Raw genomic sequence first — 14667 nt, 5'->3', positions numbered from 1 at the left:
TGTTAAACTTGTGTAGCTAATGTAAAAAGTTGGTATTTTTGTTGCTGTTGTCATTTATTTATTTATTTGTTTATTTTTTTTACCATTCTATTTTGAATAAAACTGAAATCAGACAATGATTTGTTGTTTGGTGGAAAGTCTTAAAAATTAAATGATTGAATTAAAAATAATTTGGACAGTAAGCATCTTGATGAATGTTATTAAGTCTATTAATACTAGTTGTTCAAACAAACACTGAGATTAATCTTCATATCTAGAACCCCTGCTGCTTTCTTTTGTGTTTGAGATATTGTTCACCTTTTAACTCAGAGCTTGTAAAATCATAGCAGTGTTTCTCAGAGCAGGTTCCCACAGATCAACTGAAAGCTGCCTCTACGAGAGTGACTAACAATCCTTATGACTTTATGAAACATCTATAAGTTGAGCAGCATTTGTCCTGGAAACTCTTCATAGATATCATCAAACAATCAACCTTTTGTCTGCTAATTTCTGTTCTTCATGACCTGATAGAAACATCAGGCCCAATACAAACAGACACACATGAACCCAACACACTGAATACAGAGACAAATGTAAATGTGTAAATCAAGGTTATAATCGTTAACGGAAACGAACGAAAAAACGAAAACTAGGTGGGAAAAAACATTGTCGTTAACTGAAATAAAAATAAAAACGAGGCATTACAAAAAAAAAACGATAACTAACCAAAACTGTAATGTGTGTTTGGCAAAACTAACTAAAATAAAATAAAATTATAGATTAAATGTCCTTAGTTTTCGTCTTTGTCAATGTCTTTCATAGAGCAAATAATGTTCAGCCGCATTTCTTTCCCTGCATCTCTCACTCACGCGTCTCTCTCACATGCGCGCGCGCACACACACACACACACACAGCCCCTCCTCTCTGTGCACGCCGCGTCTCCATGAGAACGAGTGTTCGACGTTAATAGCAAGTTCGCGAAAGGTTAGTATCTCGTGAACACCTTTACACAATCACACATTAAAAAGTGGTATAAAAATATTTTTAATTCTGAATATAATTTTGTCAGTGTGTTAATGCTACTTTAGAAAGTTAACTAGTCGCAAGTTTGAGGTAAAATGCACTTGGGTTGTCGATGTCAAAACACTATATAAGCTGTGATTCAAATATTAAATAATGTTATGTCATTTGTTTACTCTTACACTGAATGTTTGCTGCTTCAATCCAGATGAGTAGGCTGTTGTATAGGGTAAATTTAGACAATCTGACAGAAATGTCTTGTTGTGGCTCAAAAATGGGTTGAATACATGCGGTTCATGTATGTCTTCTTTAGTCTGTTGGCTCTTTAGGTTTTTTACTGGCACACGTCACTTACACATTTTGCACTTACTGCGGAGTGTTGAGACTGTTTACATATTTGTGCCCATATGTACATTTTATGTACTGGCTTTATTTTTAAATGAATATTTTCTAAAATTGTATGATGTTTTTGTTGAGCTATTATTACACAATACTTTTTCTGACTTTTTTGAATCTTGCCCCTGACAAATAACCCAAATTACAAAAAAAAAAAAAAAAAAAAAGACTAAAACTAACACTAAAACTAATAAAAACTAAACTAAAACTAAGCATTTTCAAAAAACAAAAACTAAACTAAACTAGCAAACCCACTTTAAAAACTAATTAAAACTAAACTGAATTTGAAAACAAAAAGTCAAAACGAAATAAAAATAAAAACTAATGAAAAATGCAAAACTATAATAACCTTGGTGTAAATACAGGAGGAGCTCTGACATCACTGCAGTTCAGAGAGATTCAGAGAAAGTGAAACTAACTTGATCAACAATATGGACACCTGAATCAACCAACCTCTTTAAGCAACACAATTTTTATTGAGCTGTTTAAAGAGCCGTGTGAACACATCTGATACTCACAGGTATGAGAAATATAAGAGAGATTGAGCTGAACAGGTTTCTAATGAAAGTGATCTGGTTTAGTCGGTTTATGTTGAACTGGAATAAGTTTAACAGAACCAGGTTTAAGAATGTCAATTACTCAACTAGTTGTTTACTGCATTGAAATTGTATCAGAATAGTATTAAAATGATGTGATTTGTTTAGTTTCAAAGCAAAGTTGTCTGTTTCTGCCATTTTGTCACACGACAATAACAGCAGTCATTGTGAGAGAATGGCGGCCTCTACTGGATACTTCTGAAAAATACTGCTTCTTAAATTTAAAATGTAAATATTACAGGAGGAGCTCTGACATCAGAGAAAGTGAAACTAACTTGATCAACAACAATATGGACGCCTGAAACGATCAACCTCTTTAAACAACAGAATATTTATTGAGCCGTTCAAAGAGTCTTGTGGACACATCTGATACTCACAGGTAAGAGATAGAAATATAAGAGAGATTGAGCTGAACAGGTTTCTAAGGGAAGTGATCTGGTTTGGTAGGGTTTATGTCAAACTGGAATAAGTTGGTTTAAGCATGTCAAATACTCAACTACTTTGTTGTTTACTGCACTGAAATATGCATCGTATTAAAATTATGTAATTTGATTGGTTGTAAAGCAAAGTTTGGTGTTTCTGTCATTTTGTCACACGACATAAAGGCTTTTTTTTTTTTTTAAGTTTGTCACTGTTTTATTTTAATTATTTATTTGTCTTATGCGTTTATTCAATGTTTATATCTTACTGTAATAGTAATTCTTTAAAACAATGAAAAAAAGAAACAGGAATTAAAATTAACTGCAGATAGACTGAACACAAACCTGCCACACTGCAGATGAAAATCACATTTATATTAAACAAGATTAAAATCTTAGTCATACAAACTACACTTGGTATCTATTTTTATATGTAGGTAAGTATATGACCTACTTTGTACTTGCTGTTTCTGATCTAAACATCATGTCATAGTTCAGATTGTTCAGTGAGATTATGAGTAACTCACTGTGTTTAACAAGGAGAGATTGTATTTCCCTCACTATCAGTGAGATTTTAACACATAATACAATAAAAGGCCAAGAGAGAATATGAAGTAATGGGCAACCCCAAATAATGAAAAAAAAAGAAAAAAAAAGTTACCTTCATCTAAATGGCATGATACTTTTGTGTGATTTCTCAATTGCTCTCTTACATAATTTGTCAAAAAGTAATAATAATAATAATAATAACATTAATAAACATTATAGCCTACTGTATACATTAATGAAGTGAGCAATATTGAGTGATATTACGTTAAAAAAATACATTATTGTTACAAAATCACATCTTATTGTCTTGGGACTGGGAGACCCCAAACATTCTACACATTAAATGAGCAACATACTATAAAGGTTAAAGGTTAAATTAGTAGTGCAGGTGATTTATCTTCATCATTTCTCTTTCCAGTCATGTCATCCTCCAGCGGTCCACTGACTGAGGAGCTTCAGTGCTCGATATGTCTGGATGTGTTCACTGATCCAGTCACCACTCCATGTGGACACAACTTCTGCAAGACCTGTCTGAATAAGTGCTGGGACAACAGCCAGACCTGCAACTGTCCATATTGTAAAGAAACATTCAAGATCAGACCTGATCTCAAGATTAATACCACACTCCGAGAAGTTGTAGATCACTATAAAAAGAAAAGTCCTGAGAAAAAACCTGAAGTTCTGTGTGACGTCTGTGAGGAAAGAAAGCTGAAAGCCCTGAAGTCGTGTCTGGTGTGTCAGAGCTCTTACTGTGAAACTCACCTGGAGCGTCATTTGAGAGTGGCAGGTTTAAAGAAACACAAACTGATCAATCCTGTGAGTAATCTGGAGGACTATATATGTCAGAAACATGAGAGACCTCTGGAGTTGTTCTGTAGAGATGATCAGACAATCGTGTGTCTGATGTGTGCTGTAACAGACCACCAGAACCACAACACTGTTCCTATAGAAGAGGAGAGTGAAAAGAAGAAGGTAGAAGTTACTGACAAACTGATTTTAAAAGGCTCATATCAAGTAGAATCATATCCTTTGATTTTGTGGGCAGAAAAAATTCATATTATGAAAACATTGTGTTGTTCTGTGTCTATAGACTCAACTGATGAAGACACAGAAAGACACACAGCAGATGATCCAGGACAGAATCAAGAAGATTCAAGACATCAAACACTCAGCAGAAGTCAGAAAAGTGAGTTTAAAATAATGTAATTAAAGTGCAGGCATAATTATTATGCAAGTTTTCTGATCATATTTTTTTTTCCCCAAGCACATTTTACTAATTCCAAACCACATCAATCTTAATAACTACTATTAATTTTGTATTTAATCATTTATAAGTGTTCATGAAGGCTGGAAGTGAAAAACGCCTTCATTTTTAGTCCATCTCTGCAAGACAGACTTTTCAGGATAGGACATAGACTAAAAATGAACTCCCAAAATGTACTGCCAGATTCTGGAAGATAAATTCTTCAAACAGTGGTACTGTGCGACTGCAGGTACCTCCCGATCTCTTGGATGTTCCACTCAGTCTGGCCATTCGTTTGTGGGTGGTAACCGGAGGAGAGGCTCACGGAAACTCCCAGAAGCTTGAAGAATGCCTGCCATACCCATGAGATGGGTATGAATTGGGGACCACGATCTGATACTATATCTTCTGGCAGGCCGAAATGACGAAACATGCTGGAAGAGGGTCTCTGCAACTTCAAACACGGTGGGTACACCTTTCAGAGGCATGAGCTTACAGGCCTTGGAGAAGCGGTTGATGATGACGAACACACAGGTAATGTTATCGGATGGAGGAAGGTTGGTCATCCCCAGGTGTGACCATGGACGTTGTGGAATGGGTAGAGGAACCAACTTTCCCTCGGGGAGTTTCCGTGGAGTGTTGGTGATGGCACAGACTGAGCATCCCTTGATGAATCGGGAGATGTCCTGGGCCATGGTGGGCCACCAGTAGCGATGACGTAGGAGCGAGAGAGTACGTTGTACACCTGGGTGACCAGAGCCTGGAGAAGTGTGAGCTGAGTCCATGAGGGGCAGGCGATAGGCTGGTGGGATGTAGAGGAGCCCCTCAGGACCTCCCAGCGGAGCAGGTTCTTGGAGTAGAAGGCACATGGATGGAGGCGTGAAGGCTCACCCTGTCGCTCTGACCCTGGTGGTAGAGGCATCCACCTCGACGACGAATAGGAGATCTGGATTGGTATGAACCAGGATCGGAATGGATTGGAAGGCTTCCTTGAGGCGTTGGAAGGCATCGAGGGCAGATGGGTTCCAGGACAGAGACTTGGGATGGTTTTTGAGAAGTGAGGTGAGAGGAGAACTGAGCAGGCTGTGATTATTGATGAACCGTCTGTAGAAGTTGGCGAATCCCAGGAAGCACTGCAGTTCATTCACGCTGGCAGGTTGGGGCCAGTTCCGGATAGTTTCCACCTTCCTCTGGTCCATATGAATGCCTTGTTGGTCGATGACATATCCCAGAAAGTGCACAGAGGTGGTGTGGAACTCACACTTCTCAAGCTTGAAATATAGATGGTGCTGTCTTAGTTTCTCAAGGACCTGCGTCATGTGATGGCGATGTTCGGCCAAGTTCTAGGAGTATATGAGGATATCGTCGATGTAGACAATGATGAATCGCTGGAGGAACTCCCGGAACACCTCATTCATGTAACCCTGGAAGACTGAGGGAGAGTTGGACAGGCCATAGGGCATAACCCGGTACTCATAGTGCCCTGAGGGGGTAACGAAGGCGGTTTTCCACTCATCTCCATGGCGGATGCAAATGAGATTGAAAGCACTCCAAAGGTCCAGCTTGGAGAAGATGCGAGACCCTCACAGTTGTTCCAGAGCCACGGGGACCAGAAAAGGATAACTATACTTGACTGTCTGGGAGTTGAGATGACAGTAATTGATAAACGGCCGCAAGCCTCCGTCCTTTTTGGCCACAAAGAAGAAGCTGGAAGCGGCAGGGGATGTAGATGGTCGAATAAAGTGTTGTTGTAGTGCCTCCTGGATGTACTCCTCCGTGGCCTTCTGCTCCGGGATGGACAATGGGTAAACTCTGCCTTTGGGCAGAGTAGCCCCAGGTAGCAGGTCGATGTCACAGTCCCATGGCCGATGTGGCGGTAGTAGGGTTGCCAACCACTTGCTGAATACATCCTGGAATGCCCAGTACTCTGGAGGGATCTCCACTTTGCTCTAGGTCTCAGGACTTTAGATGGTAGGAGAGTTGATAGAGACTGCAGGTTGAGCTGGACAGGAGTAAGCTCAGGAACGAAGTATGGAAGTCTTGATCACCGGGGTCAGGCAGTTGTGAAAGCAAGAATCAGACCATTGAAGGATCTCTCCAGTGTTCCAGTTTATCTTAGGTTCATGTTGTGACATCCACGGGCATCCCAGGATGATGTCGGCGGTGGATCCTTCCAGCACCGTGAACAAGATCTTCTCCATGTGCAGGCAGCCGATGCGGAGCGTCATGGTGGGGGAGAAGTGACGGATGCGACCACAGCCCAGTGATTTTTCTAGAATGGTGTGGATAGCTAATTCCTGGGACAAACGTTTCCAATTGATGTTGTTTTTCTGGAGAAGTTGGTGGGAGAGGAAGTTTCCCGCTGAGCCAGAGTCAATGAGGGCTTGTGCTGAATCGACCTGCATGGATTCAGGTGCTGGAAGGGCGACTGATGGTACGGAGGGCGGAGGATGCAGATCGGGTTTAGAGAGAGAACAGGCTGTCAAGCGTTGTGAGACGTGGATGGTTTTCTGGATGAAACTTTCTAATCCGATCGCGTCATCTTAGATGACCATGAGCTGGCATAATTCAGTGTTCAGTCCTTGTCTGAAGGCAGTGAGCAGTGCAGTCTCATTCCAGCCACTAGAAGCTGCTAATATACGAAATTTTAGAGCGTAGGAGCTGATGGAGTTTTCCCCTTGGCACAGGTTGAACAGTTGATCATGAACAGAGAGCTCAGATGCAGTCTGACCGAAGACCTCTTTAAAGTGGCTGATGAATGACGTGAGTGAGGTGGTAACTTGAGCGTCAGACTGCCGCAAGGACTGAGCCCACTGAAGAGCATGTCCAGAGAGGAGAGAAATCATAAAAGCCACTCTGGCTCGATCGGTGGTGAACTGGTGAGACTGCATCTCAAAATACAATGAGCATTGGAGGATGAACCTGTTGCAATCCTCCGCCTCACCGGTGTATGTCGCTGGTCGGGCCATGAGACCGGCAGGGGCAGTGGGTGAAGAAGCGGGTGCAGATGAGTAGCAGGTAAGGAGTCTGTTCGCATGGAAACAATGAGACCAGATAATGAAGTGCAAGTAGTGACGGTATATATGGGGTGTGCTGATGAGGAGGTGCAGATGCAGTGAATCAGAACTCCGGTGAAAGTGAACGAGTGGGCGAAGCATGCTGATCTGGTGACGATGGGTTGATTGGTGGTTGTGATGGCTGTGAATCCATGACACTCATAAGCATATAATAATTTTTGACTTTTCAGTCTGAGTTAAATCTCTTTTTTGACTCATTTTATCTGTAAACAAAACCTGCTTAATAATTATGCACACCTGAATATAAGGCGTTTTTCACTTCCAGCCTTCATGAACAATTATATATCATCTTATAAATGATTAAATACAAAATTAATAGTAGTTATTAAAATTGATGTAGTTTGGAATAGGTGAAATGTGCTTGGAAAAAAAAAAATAATAATTATGCACACACTGTAATTAAAATCTTTTTTTTACTCACCATTTAGTTCCAGTTCTCCAAGAGTCCTGATAACAGCACTGGGACTTTTCATTGTTTGTATTGTTTGAAACTCTTTTCGGTGGTCAGAGCAAATACAGACAAGTTAACTGACAATAATTTGTCTAAATGTCAGTTACTTTATAGTAACTTCATTATTGAACTGTTTATTGAATTGTTGTATTAAAACAATATCACACTTACAATCATGCTGTTGGTCTGAATATCAACAAAGGTGTGATTTACCTGCATTTAAAGTAATAACATACCTCTCCTCAACAAGACACATGATTTGAAGAACCACTCTGTGCAAACACTGCAGGATTTTGAAAACCCTCTAAAAAAAGCCACTGAATTACGAGAAATAGTAACACTGATTCTTGTCTTATCAAACACCACTAATAATTAGTTGATTGTCCTGGTTGAGCAGAGAAACACAGAGAAGGAGAAAGCAGCCCGTGTTGAGCTCTTCACTGATCTCATCCGCTCCATTGAGAGATGTCAGACTGAACTGTTGGAGATGATGGAGGAGCAGCAGAAAGCAGCAGAGAAACAGGAGGAAGAGCTCATTGAAGAGCTGGAGCAGGAGATCACTAAGCTAAAGATGAGAAACACTGAGCTGGAGCAGCTCTCACACACTGAAGATCACCTCCACCTCCTACAGGTCAGTCAACATCTCTCTGATCAATGATAATGCAGTATATGACACCATAACACTCCCCGTGCTGAAGGATTTCTCCTCTCTCCTGCTGTAGATTTACTCATACCTGTGCAGCTCTAGAAACACCAGGAACTGGTCTGAGATCAGTGTGAAGACTGATGAGAGTCTGGAGACTCTGAGGAGAGCTCTGACTCAACTGCAAGACACTCTACAGAAGAAACTCACACAAACTGGTGAGACAATATCAAATACACTGTACAGATACATATATTTTAAAATATATTTATCATCTTTTAAAGGATAAGTTCAATTTAAAATAAAAATTACCTCAGGCTTTACTCACCCTCAAGCCATCCTAGGTGTATGACTTTCTTTTTTCTGATGAACACAATTAGAGTTCTGTCATGACAACTCTCAGGATATTGGTATGATAATTGAGATTGGCATGGTAATGGATATGACAATGTTAATGTATTTGGTCTTGGCGGAATAGATCTGCTACACTGCTGCTGCTGCTGCAGAGCAAGTACCGAGACTTGCTACTGCCAATACATTCACAGACATTGCTATAAGCATGCAAGACATGCTGCTGCACATGTAACATACATGAATTAACTCCCCAACAAAGCAGGAAACAGAGAAAAGGGCAGAGCCTTTTTCAACACAAACATCTACAAATCATTACAGGTGTACAGGAAATGCCAGTAAGCTGTGGTGCAACAGCTGAAGAAGATTATTGCTATACATTGTAAAGCACTTTTACCTTACAAGGTTAATGAGAGATTTAGACAATACAAGTACTATACAAGTGCTGCTGAGTGAGAAACATGCTGCTGCTATGCATAAATCTGCACAATGATGACATAGACAGAAAGACCCCCCAAAACAGCAGATCTATCGCCAAGACATATGTACTGCAATTTTTTTTTTAAATGGGACCGCATGTTTTACTATCTATGTGTGCCTTGGCTACCTTGCCGACCAGCTTAGCACTAGAATACATGCTGTGTGTTCTCGTGAGCAATAGATATAATGCTGCAAATATCATCAATTAGTCATTTGATAATGATAACATAACCCTTATGCTTTATTTGATAATAAAACTGTTAGGAGCGATAATGAATGACTGAGCTGCATCAACATGTTAGCATAGCTAAGAAAACATCCTTTGAATAAATGTTTACATGTTTATCTGCATAAAATGGCATCAAGTATGTGAATGCTTATTTACTTTTCCTTCTCATCCATGCTTAGACAGCATACTCACAGAAATACAAACAATAGATCATATTGCTGCTGCATAGACAAAACTGCATATTAATAAAAGCCTTCTGAAGCGAAGCGATGCGTTTGTGTGTTTCTGCCAGACCACCTTCCATATTCAGCTTACAAAAAATGCGCAACTGACATTGCGTCAGTTACTGACGCGACATTACATACATCCAGTTACATCCTAGGTGTATATGACTTTCTTCAGAAAGAAGAAAGTCATATACACCTAGGATGGTTTGAGGGTGAGTAAAGCTTGGGGTAATTTTCATTTAAAGTAAACTAATCCTTTAATATCAGTAATGAAGAATGAATCTGGTTCAGGCTGAAATAAGAGAAGTATGTGATCATGTGTTTGTAGCTCATTATCATCAGCTCACAGTTCTTCTTGAAGAAAGCAGGTCATCTTCAGCTCTAATTTCAGAAAACAGGCAGTAAATTCATCTTGTAGAAGCTTCATCACTGTAACCACAAACATGAGGCTTTAGTACATCTGTGAACATGTTTAGATGAGAAACTACAGAGAGAAAAATTCATTTTCTGTTGGTCTTTTCAGCTGTCTCATCTAAATGTTGTGATCACGTGTCAGATAAATTCAGTTTAGCAGAAGAAAATCAAATCGTAGTTCAAACAGCTTTGCAGTGCTGGGCTTTAATTTAAAATTTTTAAAAGTTAAATTTTTATAGTGTTGTCTTTGCTGAATAACCACCACAACACTAATCCACTCCAAAAATGAGATGTATAACATTAGGCATAAAAATATATAAATTAAATGTATCAGAAAATGTTTCACAAAACATTCACAAAGATGTTCTAAAAAGCAGGAATATTTAGAGCTCAAACACAATAGGGGTGTAGAAGAATCTCATTGATCAGATAAAACATGATGTTGTATACAATTCTTTAAATATAACCTTAAAGCTTGTCTATAATTTCACACATAAACATGTCAAAGATCTGATGATGTTTTATTGTCATTAGTCTCTACAGATCTGAAGAGGATGCAGCAGTATGCAGGTACAGTGTGTGTCTGAACTACACTAGATTACATTCATATACTCACAGCTTCATTACTGACCTACAGGATGATTAAACACTGATGAAATAATAATAATAATAATAATAATAATAATAATAATAATAAAAAATATAGCTGCAAGCAGCAATTAACAGGGTTCAAGCGTATTAAGACCTTTATGCCATCTATGGTGTCTAGGCCGACACAAAAGCATTTAAGATTTATAGGCTTTTGGGTACATTTGGAGATGGACATTTTCTTAATGATCCTGTTATAGCTTTCCAAATGGTAAAGTTCAACAGTTAATAGATAGGACAGTTAGTAGATAATTATTGACCTAAAAAATCTAGAGAATTGTACTGCAGTGGTTTTGAGGTTAAGTGAAATACCTAGGACCTTAAGGCAAAGTTATAGAGAATGAGGAGATTCAACATATGCTATGAATATTGTTTATGTGTGATACGTAGCACCACCCGGTGGCTGATTTCTTTCATACTTTACACAGACCGCTAGAGTCAAGAGTCAAACAGGCCCACCAAGTTTCGTTTTGATCAGCTTCCGTTAGCCTGGCCTAACAGGTTCTCAAATTTCATAGGCCAATGGCAGCCATGTTTTTTGAGAGACACGAAGGTCCTCATAGACATTCATGGCACCTTCGACCAAGACACTGCATGCCAATTTTCAAATCAATCAGACTAACGATTGCGTAGTTATAGCCATTTGTCACCAAGTGGACAATCGCTTTATCATTGTGGCAACTTGGACAAGGACAGTTCATGCCAATTTTCAAGTCGATCAGACTAACTGTTGTGTAGATGTAGTGGATTTTGTGTTTTTTTTTCCTATTACAGTGCCACCAAAGGGCCAAACTCTACAACTTTTTTACTGTGACCTCGGACTGAGCTTGTACACACGTGCACCATGTTTGGTGAAAATATCTCATTGCAATCAAGAGATATAACCATTTTAGTAAAAGGCAACTGCCTAATTCAAACGTTTTGACGTTCTGTTGCGAACCTGAATCACCAATCGAAATTCTTTTGATAACTTTTTGCCATGAATGTTTCTAGATGATGCATGTCAAGTTTTGAACAAATTGCACAAATGGACTACGAGGAAAAGTAGATTTTTCAAAGAATCGCAAATGTTTAACGAAAATTTGATTGACAGCAGTGGTTCTTGAGGCATAGTTGTTCAGAATGAGGAGATTCAACATATGATATGAATATCGTGTGTATGTGTGATACATTGCGTGATATATAGGTTCTAAAACACGATTGCGCCACCCAGTGGCCGTTTTCTTTCAAACTTCGCACAGACCTCTAGAGCCATGAGTCAAACAGACCCGCCGAGTTTCATTACCATCAGCCTCCGTTAACCTGGTCTAAGAGGTGCTCAAAATTTATAGGCTGTTGGCAGCCATGTTTTTCGAGATACACAAATGTCATAATACATCATCAAGGCAACTCGGACAAAGACAGTGCATGCCAATTTTCAAGTCAATTAGACTAACAGTTGCGTAATTATAGCTGTTTTTATGTTTATTTCATATTATAGCGCCACCAAGTGGTAAATCTCTGTAATTTTTTTCTGTATGACCACAGAATGAACTTGTACACGAGTATGCTATGCGCTTGAACCCCTTATAATAATTTGTTTTTCATATTCTCTGTTTTCTCAGTGGATGTGACTCTGGATCCTGATACAGCTCATCCTATACTCATTCTGTCTGATGATGGAAAACAAGCGAGATGTGGAGACCTTTGCCGGAATCTCCCAGACAACCCAAGGAGATTTGATAGGTATACAAATGTCCTGGGAAAAGAGGGATTCTCCTCAGGGAGATTTTATTTTGAGGTGCAGGTGAAGGGAAAGACTAAGTGGGAATTAGGAATGGCCAGAGAATCTGTTAACAGGAAGGGAATAATCACACTGAGTCCTAGTAATGGATACTGGACTATTTGGCTGAAGAATAAGAATGAATATGCGGCTCTCTCTGATCCTCGTGTCTCTCTGTGTCTGAGAGTGAAGCCGCAGCGGGTCGGTGTGTTTGTGGATTATGAGGAGGGTCTGGTCTCCTTTTATGATGTGGAGTCCAGCTCTCATATCTACTCTTACACTGGTCAGTCTTTCACTGGGAAACTCTATCCATATTTTAGCCCAGATCTAAACGATGGAGGTAAAAACTCAACTCCACTGATCATCACACCTGTCAAATACAATAAATGAATTTATCTGTCTAATATACAATATTAGATGAATTTTTTTTTATTTTTTTATTTAAAGTCTGAAAACATTTGTTGCTACTTGAAGAATGAAATGGCTGTATGCCTCTGAAGTTTGTGATGTTCTGATTTAAAGGAAGAGTTGGATTCTGTCATCATTTACTCAACTTATCTGTCTGTTGTGATGGATTTTTTTAAACTAACATATGCATTGGTGTGTCGAAATAGTGAGAAAACTTAAGACACTGGCTAAATATATCTAAATATAATAGCCTCATGACATATTGAGTAATCAACAAACTAATAACACCATGATTCTGATGATTTTGATATATCTAAATTTGCTTTGTTAGTACCAGAGGGAGTAGGTGGATGCTCTTTTGCAAAAAATGAACCAATTAGAGGAAAATGATGTGATGATAATGAGTAATATGTCATGTTATTTTGACTGTAACATGTAATCTATCCTATATAAACTGCTGTATTCTTTTTGCTGGTAGGACTCTGATTGACACAAGGTCCTCCGGCCGTGATTAAAGCATATTCAATAGCATTGTCTGGAGTCTGTCTGTTTAATGCTGTGCAGCAAGTTAGTGGAACACTAGAGATCTTATTCCCATGTGATAGTGTTATAGGGGACAAGACGTCGTCCGACTCAGCCGATGTCGATTAGGAGATGCGCTAGAGGATAAATTTCTAAGCGTCAATCAGGAGACGTTTAGGGGCATCGATTAGGAGACATCCGAGGTAAACTTAACTCATGAATTAATGGTGACCAGTGGCAAGTTAAAAAAAAAAAATTTAAAAAAAAAGTCTAAAAGCAATATATATTTTGTCTATATGACTTATATTCAAAGTCTTCAGAAATTATTCAATAGCTTTGTATGTCCAAAATTTGTTATTCACTGAAAATGGTTCGTGTTTGCTATTCAAAAGTGGCATGTGAAGAAATAGTGAATATCATGATGATGTCAGTAATGGTAAATGTTGATTTTCATGTGTCTCAACCGGAAAGCACAAAATTACAAAATGCCCATATGGAAATAGTATAACTATGGCAAGCTGTTTTGACTTTTATTCATTCTCAGGATATGAATTCTTGATATCAACAATTCAATTTTTACTAGTTAAAATGCTAATTTTTGATATCAAGAATTACATTTCCACTAGTAAAACCTAGAATTCTTGATATCTGGAATTGTATTTTCACTAGTGAAATGTCAGCCTAGGCTGCCATTCAAATTCAATTGTTGATATCAAGAACTGATTTCTTACTAGTCGAAATTCCAATTTCACATATCATAAATACAATTCTTACTAGTAAAAATCATAACAGGGTATGCAAAGAGATTTAGATTTTGCTTGGTTTGTTCAGGGCTGTCCCATAGGCATAATAGGCTTGCTAGGGGTGCAGTCAGTCGCCCCAGCTTCACCCCAACCTGGCGGATTAATCGCTGCAAATGTGTCTATTTACAACGTGATTTTGCAGCATTGAGTATTGTAGCCAAACACAGGCATTACTGTTGAAAATAATGGCCAATAAGGGGTGTTTAAGTTACTGGTGGGTTGTGAGACTCAGCTCAATATCACTCAAAACATTGAATAAGTTGATGTTTAGTGCCAGTTTAAGTCCTACACTCACAAGCCCCCTCATAAAAACAAAGCATAGTAGACACATTGTAATTTAAAGATTTATTGTGCACTTTAGTCAGATTCTATTATTAAAAAGGGAGTTTTCGCAAGTGTGCCGACCTACAGCTTCAGTGATTACGGGAGGGCTCGTTAATTGCTTGCTTT

At 38.8% G+C, this 14667-nt stretch overlaps 2 protein-coding genes across 3 annotated transcripts in view; both read left to right on the top strand.

Annotated features, from left to right (window-relative positions):
* Positions 1 to 1900: 1900 nt before the first annotated feature.
* Positions 1901 to 14667, top strand: part of LOC127500449 (zinc finger protein RFP-like) — a 77537-nt gene continuing 64770 nt past the window's right edge. The window contains exon 1 of the mRNA XM_051871504.1: positions 1901 to 1915. The gene's annotated coding sequence lies outside the window, so the exon portion shown is untranslated. The remainder of the gene's footprint in view (positions 1916 to 14667) is intronic.
* On the top strand, positions 2233 to 13423 carry LOC127500452 (E3 ubiquitin-protein ligase TRIM39-like). Of its 2 annotated transcripts, none has more exons than XM_051871511.1 (7): positions 2233 to 2370; positions 3378 to 3931; positions 4050 to 4145; positions 8128 to 8361; positions 8453 to 8591; positions 10618 to 10644; positions 12327 to 13423. In XM_051871511.1, the coding sequence occupies exons 2-7, from the start codon at positions 3380 to 3382 to the stop codon at positions 12872 to 12874; spliced, it is 1596 nt and encodes a 531-aa protein (XP_051727471.1). In that variant the 5' UTR covers positions 2233 to 2370; positions 3378 to 3379; the 3' UTR covers positions 12875 to 13423. The 2 variants fall into 2 exon arrangements, with proteins under 2 accessions (XP_051727471.1, XP_051727470.1); XM_051871510.1 differs by having other exon boundaries at positions 10609 to 10644.

Source organism: Ctenopharyngodon idella, chromosome 19 (genome assembly GCF_019924925.1).
Source record: "Ctenopharyngodon idella isolate HZGC_01 chromosome 19, HZGC01, whole genome shotgun sequence".
NCBI lineage: Eukaryota > Metazoa > Chordata > Actinopteri > Cypriniformes > Xenocyprididae > Ctenopharyngodon > Ctenopharyngodon idella.
The sequence above is the reverse complement of the archived record's forward strand: the minus strand, read 5'-3'. Positions and strand labels throughout refer to the sequence as shown.

Excerpts from the sequence above, each read along its gene's own strand:
- LOC127500452 (XM_051871510.1), top strand. The coding sequence starts at position 3,380 with ATGTCATCCTCCAGCGGTCCACTGACTGAGGAGCTTCAGTGCTCGATA. Across the intron at positions 3,932-4,049 it reads AGGAGAGTGAAAAGAAGAAG|ACTCAACTGATGAAGACACA; the intron begins GTAGAAGTTACT and ends CTGTGTCTATAG. Across the intron at positions 4,146-8,127 it reads ACTCAGCAGAAGTCAGAAAA|AGAAACACAGAGAAGGAGAA; the intron begins GTGAGTTTAAAA and ends CTGGTTGAGCAG.